Source organism: Phaseolus vulgaris, chromosome 11, assembly GCF_051622355.1.
Source record: "Phaseolus vulgaris cultivar YP4 chromosome 11, ASM5162235v1, whole genome shotgun sequence".
Lineage (NCBI taxonomy): Eukaryota > Viridiplantae > Streptophyta > Magnoliopsida > Fabales > Fabaceae > Phaseolus > Phaseolus vulgaris.
In genome coordinates this window covers 6,348,282-6,367,850 of record NC_143508.1, presented here as the reverse complement: position 1 = coordinate 6,367,850, position 19,569 = coordinate 6,348,282, and the positions used below count along the sequence as shown (strand labels likewise).

At 33.6% G+C, this 19,569-nt stretch overlaps 2 protein-coding genes across 20 annotated transcripts; both read left to right on the top strand.

Moving 5' to 3' along the window:
* Window positions 1–912: 912 nt before the first annotated feature.
* On the top strand, window positions 913–12,717 carry LOC137819916 (phototropin-1). Of its 19 annotated transcripts, none has more exons than XM_068624478.2 (25): window positions 1,143–1,471; window positions 1,786–1,850; window positions 2,827–3,482; window positions 3,736–3,918; window positions 4,888–4,979; window positions 5,174–5,450; window positions 6,049–6,268; window positions 6,633–6,703; window positions 6,993–7,099; window positions 7,337–7,386; window positions 7,534–7,638; window positions 7,857–7,916; window positions 7,993–8,082; window positions 8,628–8,704; window positions 8,979–9,063; window positions 9,254–9,334; window positions 9,857–9,960; window positions 10,165–10,214; window positions 10,463–10,569; window positions 10,657–10,779; window positions 11,148–11,199; window positions 11,487–11,599; window positions 11,821–11,961; window positions 12,060–12,160; window positions 12,527–12,717. In XM_068624478.2, the coding sequence occupies exons 3-24, from the start codon at window positions 2,839–2,841 to the stop codon at window positions 12,156–12,158; spliced, it is 2,931 nt and encodes a 976-aa protein (XP_068480579.1). In that variant the 5' UTR covers window positions 1,143–1,471; window positions 1,786–1,850; window positions 2,827–2,838; the 3' UTR covers window positions 12,159–12,160; window positions 12,527–12,717. The 19 variants fall into 19 exon arrangements, with proteins under 19 accessions (XP_068480872.1, XP_090153069.1, XP_090153068.1 ...); XM_068624709.2 differs by having other exon boundaries at window positions 1,168–1,471; window positions 1,562–1,850; window positions 12,063–12,160; window positions 12,522–12,717; XM_068624153.2 differs by having other exon boundaries at window positions 1,168–1,471; window positions 1,562–1,850; window positions 12,522–12,717.
* A 4,050-nt stretch (window positions 12,718–16,767) lies between these two features.
* LOC137819652 (BTB/POZ domain-containing protein) lies at window positions 16,768–19,552 on the top strand. Its single transcript, XM_068623588.2, has 2 exons — window positions 16,768–17,693; window positions 18,265–19,552. The coding sequence occupies exons 1-2, from the start codon at window positions 17,160–17,162 to the stop codon at window positions 19,213–19,215; spliced, it is 1,485 nt and encodes a 494-aa protein (XP_068479689.1). The 5' UTR covers window positions 16,768–17,159; the 3' UTR covers window positions 19,216–19,552.
* Window positions 19,553–19,569: the final 17 nt, after the last annotated feature.

Here is a 19,569-nt window from a genome sequence, read left to right as displayed (position 1 = left end):
TAGATTATGAGTGAAATTATAAATTATAGGTGGACTTCATTAAATAAAAAATACTAAATTTTATATGAGAATATAGATAATTTAATTTATTTTTTGGCAGAGTGCCATAGAAAAATCATTAAGGTAAAAATATATTAATATAGATTAAACCGTATGAAAAATTAGATAATACATTCTTAGTCATGGTACATATTTAATAACAGTAAAATGATCTATCAATACCATATAAATAGACACAACAACCAAAACAACTATACTTATTATTATCGCATTTATTGTATCAACATATCTATCACTTACATCGGAAATAAATTTTTACAAGTGAGAGTTGAAACCCGAACATTAAGAGATGAGTCTAAAGGATAAAAGAAAATTATCACCGAGAAGATAACTTGTTCAACCGACAGAAGAGACTGTCTCAACCCTTATAAAAAACAGGTGGAATTCCTTAAATAAAAAATATTAAATTTATATGAAAATATAGATAATTTAAACTTTTCTGACATGTATAATATCTAAGTAGTTTACTGTGTAAAACTTGTTAGAGTAGGAAAAAACTGTATTAATTGGTATATTTGACATGATAAATAGCAGAAGATAAATTGTTTCAATATGTTGCAGCCGAAATAAGATTTTTATTAGGAGTGAATGTTTGAATATAGCAGAGTTGTTACTATCTGTAAGATTTAAGAGTTGATTCAAATCTGTTCTCCTCCAACCATGATAGATAAAAACTGAAGCAAGGGACAGTTGAGTTAATTAAACTCAATAATATATATTCCTGTTTTTGCTTTGTTTAAAAGAATTTGTTCTTTCAATATTGGGAGTAATTTGTGGATGGTTGATATTTAAGGGATAGCAGATGAGTTATCCTAGGTATGCTTGATCCTTCACATCAAGAAGTTGATGAAAGAACTCTTTCACTTTCAATCATTTCACCATTGAGAAGGCAACTACATAAAAAAGGTAAACATCAATCACCATTTGTTGCCCACTTAAAGGGGAAAGTATAGACTTAAACACAAAATCTTGAGGATTTTTTGTGGTCATGAATCATCCAGCGTCTACCAACAAGGTCTCATGTGTCCATTTCTCAAGCTTATCCTTGTGACCATGCCCTTTCAACAAGCTCCTCTTTTCTTAGATATGCAATGCAATGCAAGAATTACCCTTGTGCAAGATAGTGGGTATATTAGTATTCCACAAGTTTTTCAAGAACCAAAAGAGAGGATATTTGCCATTTTTGGTTGTCTGATTTTGCATTTGTCCTGGGCTATAAGTCCACAACCTCAGACATAGAAAACCAAACATTGTTGTCCTTGGAACAAAAGGAGGGTACAGCTAGCCTGCAGCGATCAACATGCTTGTGGAGACTCAGATGATGTTCACGTTCTCTGCTCTTGATGCTTTTCTTTTTTGACAGCACACTTCCAGACTGGCAATTACGTTCTGACACCAGAAATCATTGAAGGTAAGACCTAGGTTAAGAAGCAGCATCAGAAGATATGTCACTGTTTGGCTCCTCCACCCTGTAAAATTTTGTTTCTCTCAAATGTTTTAGGACTCCACAGTGAACAAGGTTGCACTATAATATACTAGACTTTTAGGAATTCGTGCAAAGAGGAATGTGTCCCATGTGAAATATCCATACACAGGGATGGGAACCCAAACCTTTCCAACAGTGACCCCTTCATCTTTTTATTCCACCTGTCCTATAACCCATTTCTAGAAATCAGTTTTCTCTCTGTTTATATACTGTGTGCTGATTTCTTCAAGAATAAGCAGCATCACAAGTCCACACCACTGCCAAATTCAGAAGATTTCTGACCCCTGCAAAAGCACAACTAGAGGTATATGATATATCTAACCTGACTTTTTTTTCATGCTGGAATTACTTAACTTTTGAACTTTTCGCACGATTCTGGAACTGTCCTTGCACTACGTCAATTTATGTCCTCTGACAGCCTATGAATGAAATCGTTGGTGGTTTAGGAAGTCATTCTGATGATGAGTCTGTTAGATGGATGACATGAAAAATTCCCCAACATTCATTTCTGTTCCACGCAAGCAGAAGAAGCACTTTTGGCTCACCACAGCTTTCCATCAAAGATTTTCTCCAAATTTCTCTGCCATCATCACGTGTCCTTCTCTGGGGATTTTCCTCTATCCATTGGGGACACTTGTGTTCTGACATCATTAGCTAAGAACCCCGACAGTGTCTTAGTCCAGTTTCGATGCATTAATTAGTGTCCCCTCCTAAGTAATCAACCTCCACCACTCATTTCAATATTCCACCCTCAAGCAAACAAAATTAGCCTGAATAAATGTGATGAACCAACGAAATCAAAACGAGCAAAAAGCCCCACACAACTCATCATTCGCTGTAGGAGTCCCACTCCCATCACATGCCCTTGCCATTCCCATTACTAACACTGCACCACCATCATATGATACTCGGACAACATCATATGTTAGTTCCAAAGTACGCATCAAACACTGTGAACTCAATCTCTATCCTCATCCCACATCAACATGCAGAAATTTATTATTCATGTACACTTACTAATCACAAATTTACCATATAACACACTACTCATGCCTTTTCTTCAGACTAGATGTGACCCAAGTCTTATTTTCAGATCTTTTGTAACCAACTAACAATAACAATACACAGATTCTATAACATGAACTCTTTATTCTCATTCAACAACAAAGTGCAGGGCTTTATTGTCTGTAGTTATGGTAACTGAGTATTGACAAGTCATTTGCATCGTTAATTCTTGTTTTCTGAGATATTAAATTGTCGCATGTACATGAATGGAGCAGAGAGTGAGAAGAATGGAGGCATTTCCGAGGGATCAACGTGGCTCGCTCGAAGTGTTCAACCCTTCGTCGTCTTCTTACTCCAACGAGAAGCCGGTAATCTCGCCATTACGCACTCAATCCACGTGGAAGACGTGGGTCGACTCACGCGTCGAAGAGCAACCGGAGAAGCAGCAACGTGGCGGCGGTCCCGATGAGGTCACCGCCACGTCGTGGATGGCGCTAAAGGATTCCACTCCGCCGCCGCCATCACAAACACTCGCCGCGGTGCTCGGCGAGCCTCCGGCGGAGGTCGGAAACGCCGCGAAGCGCGCCGCGGAATGGGGTCTGGTGCTGAAGACGGACACGGAAACCGGGAAGCCGCAGGGAGTGGCGGTTCAGACCTCCGGCGGGGAGGAGCCGGGCGTGAAGGTGACCGGTGGGTCGAGGAGGGACTCCGGCAACTCCGTTCGAAGCTCCGGCGAGTCCTCCGACGACGGGAGGGAGTACCGGGGAGGAATCCCGAGGGTTTCGGAGGACCTGAGGGACGCTTTGTCGGCGTTTCAACAAACTTTCGTGGTTTCGGATGCTACCAAACCCGATTACCCGATAATGTACGCCAGTGCCGGGTTTTTCAAGATGACGGGTTATACGTCCAAGGAGGTCATAGGGAGAAACTGGTACGTTTCAAGTTACTTTTTTTCAAGTCTTAATTTTTTAATTCACAGTAAAAATATATAAAAAAAATAAAAAATAGAATGTGGGATAATTAAGTGAAAGTGTATGGATATTAATTAATTGAGAGTAAAATGAACAGAATAAAAATTGCAATTATTGAATGAAAAAGAAGTATGATGGAAGGGTCACGTAACTGTAATAACTGTAACGAAAAGGACAATAAGGAAAGTATAAACGGGTCGGGTGGGGTGGCAGCCGGTTTATGCAGGGAGCAGACACGGATCCGGATGATGTGGCAAAGATAAGGGAGGCCTTACAAACTGGGCAGACCTACTGTGGAAGGTTACTCAATTACAAGAAGGACGGAACACCCTTTTGGAACCTTCTCACTATTGCTCCCATCAAGGACCACGATGGCAGAGTCCTTAAATTTATAGGGTACCCCTCTTGAGCACATTTTTTACTCATACTTTCTTCTCTATTATTGCTGTGATTCATTCCTGTGGCTGATGGGCATGGTTGGGTTGGGACACTCTCATAATTGACACTTCCTTGCTTTGGTCTTGTTCACAACTTGTCCTTTGCATATTTTAAGATAAGAAACACTCCACACTGATAATGACCCTTCTGTAATATCCTTTTCCTTCGAATTACAAAATGCCAAACACTGCTCTGTTATGTCTATTATCACTTCGTCTTCTTCATATACATTAATAACTACAAATTTTATATTTCATTATATCTTATATTCATTTATCTATCTATATAATAGAGATCTTTTAGTACTTAAAAAGAGTGGATCACGCAAAAACCTTATGTGACTAGAAAACGAAATATGAGAGGGAGAGATCATGCATGCATTTTTTCTTGTAAAATATTTTGCTATTTTAGGCAAATAATGGATCTCGTTCAATCCACATCTTTGTTACTGTTCTTCATACTAAACAATTCATTACTTGGCATTAATTGTATTACCTGAGAAATAGGAGACAAAGGGAGCATTGATATGCTGCACGTGGATGTTTTTTTAATATAGTTTTCAGTTGCACGTGGGTGTTCATATAATGGAACGTTGCCATGCATCATTGTCTGATACAGATACCAGACTGCTTAATTATGGTGGTTTCACTTTTAGAAGGAAAAGAAATTAACTTCAGAGCTGTAACTACTAATTAAAAAGTTAGTTGTTGAAATTTATATAATTTAATAATTTCGTGTAGATGTGTATGTATTTTATACCATATTCTACCATATTGTATATAATAATTTAATTTATTATTTTTTTAAGTATTAAAATTTTATTAACAACCATGATTATCATTGCTTATTTTGTAATAATAAAGATTGTTTTGTGCACTACTTTAAACTTACATAGCAGCAAGTAGTGATTGTGTATGATGGTGGCAGAATGCAAGTGGAGGTTAGCAAGCATACAGAGGGAAACAAGGAGAACATGCTACGTCCCAATGGATTACCCGAATCCTTGATTCGATACGATGGTATGTATCCATGTATATCCTCTAATATTTTTATATTTTAAAGGAATATGCAACCTCAAATTATGTAAGCATTGTTTTCAGAAAAAGAATAATCACTAGACTGTTAAACGATTAAGTTAGAAGTATGATTAAGAAGTTAATGTATGGTAGAAACACAGAGAAAACTAACAGGTTGGTGTGTATTGGTGATGCAGCTCGTCAGAAAGAGAAGGCAAATAGTTCAGTATCAGAGTTGTTGCTGGCTGTGAGGAGGCCACGGGCACTGAGTGAATCAGGAGGTCGTCCCTTGATCAGAAAGTCAGCATCCGGTGATGATGATCAAGATAAACCAGAAAAGTCATCCAGGAGAAAATCTGAGAGTGTGGCTTCTTTTAGACGTAAATCACATGCAGGAGACAGAACTTCAATGGAGAAAATCACTGAGATACCCGAAAACAAACACAAAACATCTCGTCGCCGTTCCTTCATGGGGTACATATGCATGCTTGTTTATAAAGAAATAGTTTTTGAACTACTTCTAAAAAGTGTTTAATTGATGCATTACAAAATTTTACACCGTAAACAAATCGAACTGGAATCTCCAATACATAGCATGAAATCTCCAATACATACCTTTCATGCTGAGATCAAACATGTAATGTGCGTGAGATTATATAATAGATGGTTCTCCGATAGTGGATGACTTGATATATCCAACAAATTCTCAAACTTTATATGATATCATATTAGTAAGTGAACTTTGAAACCCAGACTCCTCGATAAGGTAAGATTTGCAGCTGTTTTATAAGTTGTAGCTATGAAATATTTTTATGAATGTTATGTACGTGATATCTCCAAGTACTACAAAAGTCAATGATCTTATTAGATGAGACAATTCATAATTAGATAACAGGATATTTCAATTAGATTCTTTTAAATTACTACTTTTCCTTCACGGGGCATGATCATCCGGCTAAAATACAAGGTTTTTAAATGAATATGTTATTTGTATTTGATCCTATGAAGCAACTTTATGTTTCTTTTAGTTATAAAATACTTCATCTTTCTAATTTATTTGTCTATGCTTCAGGTTCATCAGGAAAAATCAGTCCAAGTTTGGAAGCTTCAATGACGAAGCTGTTATTGAGGGTAGCTCTGAGAGTAGTGATGAGGATGGTGAGAGGTCTGGTAGTTTTGATGGCAAAGTACAGAGAAAGGAAAAGAGAAAGGGTCTTGATCTTGCTACCACACTTGAACGTATTGAGAAGAACTTTGTCATTACTGATCCCAGGCTACCTGATAACCCCATTGTAAGATCAGCTTTTCTTTTCTTTTTCAAGATCATTTATGCTGCAACAAATGATGCTGGATTTCTAAATGGGATTCGTGTTGGAATATGAAAAATAAAATATAGAAATTATGGAACTCTCATAGAAAAGTTAAGAGATTAAAATTAGAAAAAAACCATGATGAGAATGCGTTTATGTAGACTCCCAGACAATTTGAAATTATTAAAAGGTCTAATCTTTCAAACAATATCAAAACGTAACTGAAACAATTTGAAATTTAAATTAAAATCTGCAATAATAACAAAAACATTATCTGAAATCTGTTTCAAAATCACATTTCAAACGAGACAAAATTTCATAATAACTCAACAATTTGGTTTTCCAGATCTTTGCATCTGATAGCTTCTTGGAGCTTACGGAGTATAGTCGTGAAGAAATATTGGGAAGAAACTGCAGGTATGGTTGCAACTAATACACACTTACCATGAAAATGAATATCAAAACACTGAAATTGATATTACAGAGTATTGCATATTGGTGCTTCAAGCTTTACCTTAGGCTTCATTTACTGGAGTATATGGAAGCTTCCATGAAGGATATATGAAAAATTCTATGAAAAAAAGAGTGTAGTTGTTGCATACCGAATACATATAAAGCAAGATACTAAAAATTTCAGCAAACTGAACTCTAAAATTATTACATTTTTGACAAAATGTATTTATTTATATGCTACATGGTTATATAGGTTTCTGCAAGGGCCTGAAACTGATCCAGCAACAGTGAGAAAAATTAGAGAGGCTATTGACACTCAAACTGACGTCACTGTGCAACTCATCAATTATACAAAGACTGGTAAGCTTATTAACTTTGTTCAATAAGCTAATTTATTTTAGATTGTTTTTTTGTTTGTATTACCAGAATAATTCGTATGGAAGCATATGATGGAAAGTTCTAAGGATGTTCAATGTCACACTATATTTTCTTCATAAAAAGAACCATATTTCTTTCATATTATGAATCCTTCTAAGGAAAATAACTATTTAATAGCTTGAAGCTAAATATGGTTACTAATTGTTCTACTCGATTCAGGTAAAAAGTTCTGGAACTTGTTTCATTTGCAACCTATGCGTGATCAGAAGGTACAGTTTATGATAGTCATACGAAGGTGTTGTATATTAATGTCCTGCCATATAACTTTTTGTTTTTGGTAGTTAATGATGTCCCATTTACCAAATCTTCGAACAGAAATCAAGGTTTACTTGTTTCTGTATTTCTTTGTTGAACAGGGAGAGGTACAGTACTTTATTGGAGTTCAACTTGATGGTAGTCAACACGTGGAGCCTCTTCACAACCGCATTGCAGAAAATACAGCAAAAGAGGGAGAAAAATTGGTCTGGTTTCTATCCAAGTGCTTTATTAGTTTAACATATATTGAGATCTCCAATTTTCTGTTGGGTTTTCAACATCTTTATATATCCAAATAGAGACTTTTAGAGAAAGTTTTGTATATAATTTGTCTGTATTATATGTTATAGTAAGAAACTTTGTTCACTTTGTTGTGCTTTGTACTTTCAAAGTTAAAACAAATGTATTTGACATCCATCCTCAGGTAAAAGACACTGCTGAAAATGTCGATGATGCATTGAGAGAACTTCCAGATGCTAATTTGGTAAGGTTGATCATCAGTATCCTTTGAAAAGCTCTTGCATTCAATTTTTCTCATATCATTTTTTTGCTACCTTCAGAAACCAGAAGATTTATGGATGAACCATTCAAAAGTGGTTCACCCCAAACCACATAGGAGGGATGAAGCTGCTTGGAAAGCTATTCAGAAGGTATTACTTATGTATTTGAAATTATGTCATATTTTCTGGTATTTCTTGCTATTGCTATAGACTACCAAAAAATTTAGGAAGTATTAGTATAAAATAGAGTGTTGATATGATAACACCTTATACCAGATTATGATTCAAAAGATAAATAACTTTTTTTGAAATGTAGATTCTACTAAAAAGATAAAACAATTTTAAAATGGTATTATGTCATATCACAGTTGTAAATTGAATACAGTTGTCACAAGTGACATTTTCCTATAAAATAAGACTAAAAACAACTAACATGACATATGTGATGAAATTTCGACTTGTCTCATTTGACATTGGTGTTGGCTTCCATTCTTGTTTTTCCTTTTCCTTTTATACTTTTTTTGGAAATGATATATATTTTTTAATTATGTAATCTATTGAAGACTGTTTAAATTGGTGAACATGGCCTGAAAGGTCCTTCTCTGTTGTTATATTTAAAATTTATTCCTAGTCATTTTTATTATCTCATGTTAAGTTACATTTGGCAAATTCATTATGTGATCATGGTTGTGCAGATACTAGAAAGTGGAGAGCAGATAGGCTTGAATCATTTTAAGCCAGTTAAACCTTTGGGATCAGGAGATACCGGCAGGTTTTTTTCTTGATTCTCTTTTCGACTTCCCAACATTTGAAACGTGCATGAACAATTGCATGAGGCTTACGTTAGTTGCTTACTGAAACATAGTAACTAAATGACTGTGATGATCTGGAAACGTATTACATGGGACCTAAGAATCAAAACCTTAAACTGAACTTTTATAATATGGTCACTCTCTTCCACTTATGAATTTTTTCTATGTTCATTATTTTTTCCAATAATGCTCCAGGGACTATGCTTTTTAATATCACTTGTTATTGGATTTCAGTGTCTATCTGGTGGAGCTAGGTGAAACTGGCCAATATTTTGCCATGAAAGCTATGGAGAAGGGCATTATGCTCAATCGTAACAAGGTACATAATTAAATTATTTGACATTTTTTTTTTGTTTTAACGTGTCACCTCCTATCATACAGTTTTAGAAATGTTTATTTGGAAATAGTTCAGTACTGAGTTGGCTTTATTTTCTTGGTAATACATTTAATTTTATCAGTTAATTAAAAAATTCCAAGTGGGTCACTTTTAACCGCAGCTGTAACTACAGGTGCATAGAGCTTGCACAGAGAGAGAGATCCTCGACATGTTGGACCACCCTTTTCTTCCTGCATTATATGCTTCCTTCCAGGTTTGTAACTCCGATGCACTGCAAAGTTAGATATTAGAGAATAGTGAAAATGGGACTCAAACTCCAGTGGACTACAAGTACAATATCAGTTCTTGAACTCAAAAAACCAAAATATCAACTATGATTAGACATCCACTTCGATTATAAATAAGAACGAATATTTTATAATATACAAGTGAATGCAAACCTTATCTTATAAGTCGGTTTTATAAGATTGAATTAGAGTGTGTAAGAACATCAGGATCTTTATGACTTGATCTGGTGCAAATATGTCATAACTTGCAAGCTCCTTCAAGCCTATGATTAGAAAGTGCAAATATGTCATAACTTGCAAGCTCTTTAGCATGCACCCTTGCTTTTCATGAAGGATAGTTTCACACATCATACAAAGCCTTTATTTCCTATTTCATCTAACTCAAAAGTTCCTCCATACTATAGAAAACAAAATTATGCATGCATTACTACTTAACTTACTATATCAAATGAATTTTATTTTCTCTGAAAGACTTGATTAATTTGCAGACCAAAACACATGTTTGTTTGATAACCGATTATTGTTCTGGTGGAGAACTATTCCTTCTTCTTGACCGACAGCCAGCTAAGGTTCTCAGGGAAGATGCAGTGAGGTATATTATACTACCATGCAAACAATCTATGCATCTTTATTAATCCAATCTTTCCCTTATTTTTCTACACATACGTATATATATTTTACTACAACTTTATTAAATACTTGTACATACCCACTATAAATGTAGATGATCCTTCTTCAACAGTTACTTATGTTTCTCTATTTTCCTTTTACTGAAATAATGTGCTTGATAATATAGATTTTATGCGGCTGAAGTAGTTGTTGCATTGGAGTATCTTCATTGTCAAGGTAGGTTCTTATTCATCACCCAACATACTTCTTTTCAACCTGCACGAACTGCTTAATATCTGAATCAGTAAATCCAGCGGCAATCATCCATAGATGTCCTAAATTATTTTTCTTAAATCTATAGTACAGATGTTTAGAAGTATTTTTCTCAAATATGCTTAGAAATTGTTCTTTAAATTCTTTATTTACGTATATTAAGACACTAAGACAACATCTAAGATTATAACATTGTTTGGTGAAATCCACAGGGATAATATATCGGGATTTGAAGCCAGAAAATGTGTTACTACAAAGCAGTGGACATGTGTCCCTAACAGATTTTGATTTGTCATGTTTGACATCTTGCAAACCACAGGTATCTTAGAGACATAAAACTTAGGATAATGAAGCTTTGATTTAGAACTCAGACAAATTTATGTTATGCTGGTTGCATTCTTTACAGCTTCTAGTTCCATCTATAAATGAAAAGAAGAAAGCACAGAAAGGCCACCAACCTCCCATATTCATGGCAGAACCTATGAGAGCATCAAACTCTTTTGTGGGCACAGAAGAGTACATAGCTCCGGTTGGTTGTTTCTGGACATACTATTTCTTGAGCAGCAAATCATTATAGACACCAAATTCTTAGGGAAGCATGCGTGATATAGTTAACGTGTTGCACCTTATAATTTGATAGATCAAGTTGAACCTTTATTCATCATATACTTAACAAAAAGGAGAGGACTTGTAGTTTGTTTGTACAATCATTATTGATAAACTTGTCAATTAGACACGAAAGATTCTTATTCCGACATGGAGGATAAATAAAGAAACTTGGTTATGGGATCCTGGTGGATATACAGATTATTGCATTCATGTTGTTGAAACTTGCTTGAACTTTTTGTTTCTCACAATTTGTTGTAAATTACATTTGACAGTTCAATGCTTGTGCAGGAAATTATAACGGGTTCAGGCCATTCTAGTGCTGTGGATTGGTGGGCTCTGGGTAAATTTTTAATTCTTACAATAAAGAAAGTCTATTAGGCAACTAAATCAATTTAAAAAACTAGAATTTTTTAAAAGAAAATTGAATGCATATATTTACTATGTGGTGGATAAATTTGTGGGGTTTATCAGTGAATATTTTTGCCTTAAAGGAATCTTTCTCATCAAAGGGATTGTCATTAGCAGAATTCACTAGCTGAAACCAATCCTATTGGTCTCTTTCTCTTAAAAGCCACGAGATATAGTTAAAGATCTTATTTTTTTGACTGCATGCATTACTTTTTTCAGGAATTCTTCTATATGAAATGTTTTTTGGATATACACCATTCAGGGGAAAGACCAGGCAAAGAACATTTACAAATATTCTTCACAAGGACCTTAAATTTCCCAAAAGTAAACAGGTGAGGTTGTTCTGCTGCACATTGACAACTATGCTTTTAAACCATACTGCAAAACAATTTGCTTAAAATCAAGAGCTCAAAATTGGACTTTCATATGAAATACTTGTGAAAATCTCACCTGGTTAAACTCTCTGGAGGTGCATCATGCTGAAAGATTAAACCTCCATAGTTTAAATTAATCTACATGTCAATAAATTAAATAAGATAAAATGATGATGCAGGTAAGTTTCAGTGCAAAGCAGTTAATGTACCGGTTGCTGAACAGAGACCCCAAAAGCAGATTGGGTTCAAGAGAAGGAGCAAATGAAATTAAGAATCATCCATTCTTTCGGGGTGTCAATTGGGCTCTAGTTCGTTGCACGGTAACATCAGCTAACTATTGCCACATCATGTTTAACTCCATCCTCTATTCCTTGTTGTTATTACATGTTTGATTAGTACAACATTCATGTGTTGCCAGAAGCCTCCTGAGCTTGATGCTCCTCTCTTCGACACAACTCGAGGAGAAAAGGAAGCCAATTTTGAAGATCAAGTGCAAGAGGAGATGAACGTCTTCTGAAGGTCTCTATATACACATTCAGGAGCACATGCATTTTTCTGTTTTACTCCAAATTAGTTGGAGATTCAATTCTATAAGTCATTCTTTAAACTTGGTTAATGAAGCAAATCAGTTAAGTATAGTTTGATTATTTATAAACTGGCTATATGTAATTAAATTCATAACTAAAGATATAACTAAATACACATAACAGACAAAAATTTAAACTGTATAGAACTGAATTAAGTTTGAGTAAACCAGAAAAAAAAGTTCATGTGAAATTTGAATAGTTTTAGGCCAAATCAATTCTTATAAATGTGTAGTTATACAGTCTCTGGTTTCACTACACTCACAACTGAGTTCTTGAATTGTTGTTTACTGTAGTGCAGTTTGCAGGTTAAAAGGAGGAAACTTGTATATGCTCCAGGAATGATCTTTGAGCTATTGTGTGGTAGCCAAGTTATGCAATCGAAGTTCTCAACATTTGTGTGTCTGAGTCGGTGGTTGCCAAGTTAAGGAATCCATGTTTGATTATGTAACATGTTCATTGTAAGTTATGAATGGTGTGATGTTTCCAAGTCACCAAGTTGTAACTTTTTTGTGTCTTGTGCATTTAATTTCCTTGTCCCTTTCATTCTCTCTGCCTCCTTCATTGCGATACTGATGGATAGTGGCGCCACCACATCACAAACCATACACCAACAAAAACAAATCCTTTAAACTGCTTTAAGAACTTCTAAGTTCTAACTAATTTCTACACAATCAACTCATCCACCACTTCTCTTAACTCATATTCACACCTATTACTATTATATCTATGAAACTCAAACACTCCTCTTAAATTACGTGTCTATATCAGACACACATATCTGACACGACACTCGTAGGACACTTATTGATTAAGTGTTCAATTCAAAAAATATATGTTTGATTTCTGACAATTCTAACACGGGTCTAACACAATTTTTAAAAAGATAAAATACATTATTTTTTAAAAAATTCAAACTTATTGTATAAATTTTTTTATGATTATAAAAATAAGAAATAAATCATTTCGAACCAGTCATAAAAAAAATCTTTCTGCTAAAAATAAACTGGAACATACTGCACATAAATCTTTATATCTTTATTGTCAATTTATATAATTCATAATTATATAATATATACGTATGTGTCTCTTTGTCCTACATTTTAGAGATTATACGTATATTCGTGTTTGTGTCGTATCAATATTCATGACAGTGTCTGTGCTACATAGTTAAGATTCAACAAACATTTTTTCTTAAAAAATATGATTACTGATGAAATATGTAAGTAAATCTTATTAATGATAAATTAGTGAAGAACTATGAGGTGCCTAAGAGTATAACACATTATCTACAAAAAGAAAAGTGGTAACGAGCTAAATGATATCTTTAAGCGAGTCTAAACAATTGTAATTGAGAGAGTTACACAAGGTTTTAAATTACGATTGTGGATTACAATTTTGTCACACTTTTTATATTTGAAAAATTGTGAACAAATGAGAATATTCCGATTAAAATTGTAATGGCAAATGTTGAGAGGTTGGATTTTGAAAATATATTTTAAAAATATAAGAGATAAATTATATAGAGGGATTTGTGATTTATTTTGTTCACTTTATATATAGAGCAAGATGTATTTTCTAAATATAAATAATAAATAAATCTACTTTTATGTTTATGTAAAAGATGTTTGAAAAAACTGAAATATTTTCTAAATTTTAATTTAAATAAAAATATTAAGCAAAATTCATTCAAATAGCAAATCAATAATGTTATCTTCTTCCACAACTTCCCATAAATTTATTCCCTCTAGATATGTTTGTATTCTTACCATCCATATATCATCATTTTTGCCATCAAAGAATGGAGTAAACGACCTGTGAAAAATTTCATTTTCCTTCTATTCTATAGGTCTAGTAAGAACAATAACTCTATACCACAATTGAAATTTTGAATTTTAGAGATATATTCTAAAAATATAAAAGATATATTATATGAAAGAACTTGTGATTTATTTTATTCTAGTAGTATATATATAGAACAAAATGTAAGAGAATATCAAACATTAACCATTTCTCTATCTTTATTTTCTAAATATACACAATAAATAAATATATTGTTATCTTTATGTAAATTTTTTTAAAAAAAACTGAAATATTTACTAAAAATTAATTTAAATAAAAAATATAAAAAAATATTCTCAAAAGCAAACACCCAAAATCTTGGCACTATAGTTAAAAATTTCGATGATAAACCTTTTTTTAAAATCTTAATCATGACTTCCCAAACCAAATCTCTGCATGGTGTGTCTTTCACTTACTATTGGAGAAAAACTACTACATTTACTTCACTGGATTTAAATTTATTTGATGGAAAAGCTTTTTTCTTTTCAAGATTAGTATGTGTTCTTCTTATTGCATACTCGATTATAAACATTGATAATAGGTTATTAGCTCCAATTTCACACTTGAGGCATCACACACATGGATAATTATTTTCTATTCTCTCATAAAACACAAGAGCATTAGTGTAATTGGAAAATTGACAAAAACATTAACTCATTTCTATCCATTTAAACCAATCACATTAACTTACAATTCATCTTTTTTCATTTTCTTTTATCAAATCTAAACAAAAGTAATTTTTGTTTTCCTTTCTTTTCTTTCATTTTTCATTTTTCATTCTTTATTTTATTTACTTGTTTTTCATTTCCTCACATTTTCATCTACTCATCCAACCAAAACATTAAATTATGTGCTTTCAACTTTTCAAATTGTGTTGGCCTTTGTTCCCCTATAAGCTTGGAGAGATCAGTATAAATGCAAATACTTAATGTTTGGGAAGTTTAAGTAAGAAATTAAGTTGAATAAAAATTAGTATAGCCTTTAAGTGAAATGAATTTTGCTTCTAACTAGATCTGAAAAATAAAATAACAAATATGTTAACACAATATTCAATTGGAATGAAAGCTGATTTGGTTGTTTGAACTAAAATTCAAATACATCTTTAATATCTTTGGATTCTAAGAAATTAAAAAAAAAAATTTGAAACAAATAATCTATTGCACACTACAAGACAATTATGAAATAGAAATCAATTTTAAAGACAAAAAAATAATTAATTGTTATAGTGACTAAATTAGAGACCATTAGGAACTAAATAAATTTTTGGTTTTCTATATTAGTTTATATTATTGTTAAATGATTTCTAAATTGGTATTTAATTAGCAACCAAGGTTTTTGCTACCAAATTTAGAAAGTAAATAATTGGTAGTTAAAACTTTGGTAGCTAATTAGATATCAATTTAAAAACTATTTAATAATAATAGAAACTAATTTAAAAATTATTTTTTTTTAGTTTCTAAAGTGGTCTCTAATTTAGTTATTATTGTAACTAATTATTTTGATCTTTAACAATTAGTTTTTATTTGATAATTTTCTTGTAGTGGTAGCTATTAAATTTGAAGTGAATTTTATTTTTAATTATTTTTAAAAATAAATGTTAAATAAGTTAGTATACTCTTTAACAGAAACAAAAGGTTAATTTGAATTTAAAAATTGATTCGAATGTTAAGTGAAATTTAAAGCCTAGGAATAAATAAAAGTTGGCAACTACCTCCAAAGTAGGAATTGTGTACAAAACTTTTGAGTGTTATGTATTCCAATTCTCAATTATACAACCCTTTATTTCTTATTTATAACGTACGCAATTATGTCTTCCATTATTCCTACATACTCATCAAATATAAAAAAACATAACTCTTTCTTTTCTGTTTCACTTTATTGCTAATGGATCTGTGCTTGCTTTTCATCTTTTTTAGTTTTTTAATAAAGTAAAATACCAGAGATGAAGATTGAATAGAAGATACAAAACTTCTACTACTTATTCATTATAATATATATGAACCCTAAAAAGGAACTAAATTCAAAGGTTCTGGATTTATTGACTCAATTCAACTCAATAAAAATAAGTTTTACTAAATTATATCTAGTAAAAAAATTGCAAAAAAATTGCAAAAATAATCTATTTTATTAGATCAGATAATAAATTTTTGTTGAGATGATTATATCCATAGGTAGTAAATATGTAGATAATTGAATGTTCTTACCCAAAAAAGTGTAGGGCATAGCTTCTACCAGCTGTATATAACAAGTGTTATATAGATGAATCTCACATTTAATAATTATTTTGAAAATTGAATATTAGAAGATAATGTTTATAATTATAATTTGTCAGATACACTTTTAAAGTTGTTCTTTTCAATAATAAAATTATTTTTTCCAGATGTGCAGGATTTTCAATGTATTGTTATTCTTTATCCTGCATCATTACAATGAAGAAAATATATACATTCAAATAAAGGAAATTCATTTCAAAATTGCATCATATTAATAAATAAGATAATGGAGAATAAGACAAATTATAATTAGATGTAAAATTTCATAAATGTCATTATTTTCTAATGATGAGATACTAATTAAATTATGATTCTAACTACCAAAGATTGTTTTCAAATTTAGTGTGTGCTTATTCAACTACTTTTGTGAATAATAATAAAAAAAGAGAGAATTGAATAAAAGCAAAAGAGGGTTTTGTTGGTAAGTGAGAGCATGAATGTATTTGAAGTTGTAGAAAGGTAGGGCAGGTATGTGCACATGCCACTAATAATGTCTTTTCTAATCATAAAATAAATGGATTTTTTAAAATTAAAAAGAGGAACTTGAACAATTTTTTTATTGTTTCAATTTCAAAGAAATGATCTTTATAAAAGTGGTATCAAAATAATGTTTAATTGATAAAGAAATGTTCTGAAAAACTCTGGAGTTGCATACAGTCTTGGATTCTCTTTCTCTCTCCTTTTCCTCTGCAACACTTGCAAGTGTGAGTTTGTGAGTGAGAATTTGAGGCAAAAATTGGATTTGCAGTTTCAAATTGTGAGTTTTTGTGGTTGAAAGTAGGTAAATTGGAGCAGAGAATTGAGGGAGAGAATTGAAGAATGGGTGGAGAAAGTGGTTTGAAATCGAGAGAAGTGTCAACGATGATAAAGCAGGGTTTTATACCTGACCCAACGCTCTCCTTTTCCCCTTCTAGAACCTTCTCACCTCCACCCTCATCAACTCGCCCGAGTCAGACTCTCTCTCAGACTCACTCGCACACGCAAACCCTCTTCGACATGATGTCGGAGGAGCACAAATTCTCCGACGAGAAGCGCCGCAAGGCGCAAGATCGGCTCTCCAAGCTCCTCCGCGAGCCCGCCTTGCGCGAGGGGGGCGACGTCCGGCTCACGGTGGTTGGGCGGGACGGCTTGAGGGTGTCGATGGAGGTCCGGAAGAGCGTTCTGGCCGACAAGAGCCGGTTCTTCGCGGAGAAGCTTCGCTGCGACGGCGCGGTGTCGCACTCGGTGGAGATCAGCGACTGCGACGACGTGGAAGTGTATGTGGAAGCTGTGGTTTTGATGCACAGCGAGGATCTCAAGGGCAGGTTGCGTTCCATGGGCGATGGGGTTCCTAAAGTTTTGAGCTTGCTCAAGGTATGATGTAAAGTCTCTCACTTTAATTAAGCTTGTTAGAGTATATAATTTAATTAAGTTCTATTTGGACAAACATTAGATAAAGAAATAAAAAAAGAAAGAAGAAAAAATAATCTAGTTTACATAATTAGCTTATATAATTAAAATCAGCTTTTGGGGAAGTTAAAAGAAAGAATGTTTAAGCCATGACACTCCCATTTGCTTTCATTTTCACATCCCACATTGCTAAACTATGCCCATGAGTAAATTTTAATTCATATTGCTTTGTTTTTTTTCTTTAGTGAGTATTTTCCCACATATTGATTCAACCTGGGTTTATTGATGTGAATTTATCACTTTAGGAAGCTTAATGAAATAAGGGTACTTTTGAAGGAAACCTCTCCTTGAACACTTATAATAAGTTTTTGGAGAAACTAATGACTTGTGCAGCGTGCTTAGGGAGGAAAATTCATACACTATTGAATATAACCCCACTTTAGCGTTTCCTTGAAGTTCATTGCTCGGTACATTTTTTTTTTCTTGAGTGAAGTTGGTTTCTTATGGTCGTATTTTTGCTTACCTTATTTTGTAGGTATCAGCAGCTATCATGTTTGATCTTGGGGTTGTGTCATGCCTAGAATATTTGGAATCTATTCCATGGACCGAGGATGAACAGGAGGAAGTGATATCTCAGCTAGAACATCTGCAGATTCATGACTCTGCAACTGAAGTTCTTCATAGAGTATCATCGGATCCATCTACTGCTGACAGAGCTGATGACATCTTCTTGAACCTAATAAGTGGTGTTCTGCAAGCAAAAGACGACAAAGCTCGTAGGGAAATGAAAGCTCTGTTATCTAGATTGCTTAAAGAGAATGCACCTAATGACAGCAGCAGACTTGATGTTTCCAAAGACACACTTTATCATCTTTGCCACAAGTGCATCAGCTCTCTTCTCCTTTGCCTATCTGAAGCAACCAACGGCGATGAGAGGCCGGATCGGGCGGTTGTAATGAGCGACATAACTCGTGAAGCTGACAATATTCAGTGGATTGTTGACATTTTGATTGGCAAAAAGATGGGTGAGGAATTTGTGGAGATATGGGCTGAGCAGAAAGAACTTGCTACCCTTCACTCCAAGGTTCCAACAGTTTACCGCCATGAGATCAGTAGAATCACAGCACAATTGTGCATTGGCATTGGAAGGGGACACATACTGGTGCCAAAAGAAATAAGATTTTCCTTGTTGTCAACATGGCTAGAAGCTCTGTATGAAGATTTTGGATGGATGAGAAGAGCTTCTAGAACCGTTGATAGGAAATTGGTTGAGGATGGACTAAGCCAAACTATATTGACACTTCCTTTACTCCAGCAACAGACCGTGTTACTGAATTGGTTTGATAGATTTCTTAATAAAGGAGATGATTGTCCAAATATACAGAAGGCATTTGAGATTTGGTGGAGAAGGGCATTCATCAGACAGTATTCAGCTGAGCCTGATAATTCCCAGTTGCAAATAACTCTTTCTGATTACCCCAGCTGAAAGGTATGCAAGGGACCTTAAAATAAACAGATTAATTCACAATTGTAAATAAGAAGTGCCATTTTGCATTTGCACTTCTGCTTTGGCCTGCAATTTGACTTCATTTTTGCCCATTTCCGTATTTTGACCCAAAAATAGATGAAAGTCATGTTATCTGGACACTGGGAAAGCTTTGTATTGAAGATAAACATTGAAGGGTAGGAGAATTTTGGGGGGAGGGGGGATAATAAAACTTGTAGAAGCATTTGTTGTTCTGAGTAAAAGATTGAATTGAAATGTTGTAAACTGTCATTGTATCGGTGGAATAAATAAAATGATTTGAGAATGTGCTATTCAACATGAGAAATCCCAATG

Coding starts and splice junctions, on each gene's coding strand:
- LOC137819916 (XM_068623773.2), top strand. CDS start 2,330: ATGAACCAACGAAATCAAAACGAGCAAAAAGCCCCACACAACTCATCA. Junction 3,483..3,735: donor GAGGTCATAGGGAGAAACTG/GTACGTTTCAAG, acceptor GTGGGGTGGCAG/CCGGTTTATGCAGGGAGCAG. Junction 6,704..6,992: donor ATATTGGGAAGAAACTGCAG/GTATGGTTGCAA, acceptor ATGGTTATATAG/GTTTCTGCAAGGGCCTGAAA.
- LOC137819652 (XM_068623588.2), top strand. CDS start 17,160: ATGGGTGGAGAAAGTGGTTTGAAATCGAGAGAAGTGTCAACGATGATA. Junction 17,694..18,264: donor AAGTTTTGAGCTTGCTCAAG/GTATGATGTAAA, acceptor CTTATTTTGTAG/GTATCAGCAGCTATCATGTT.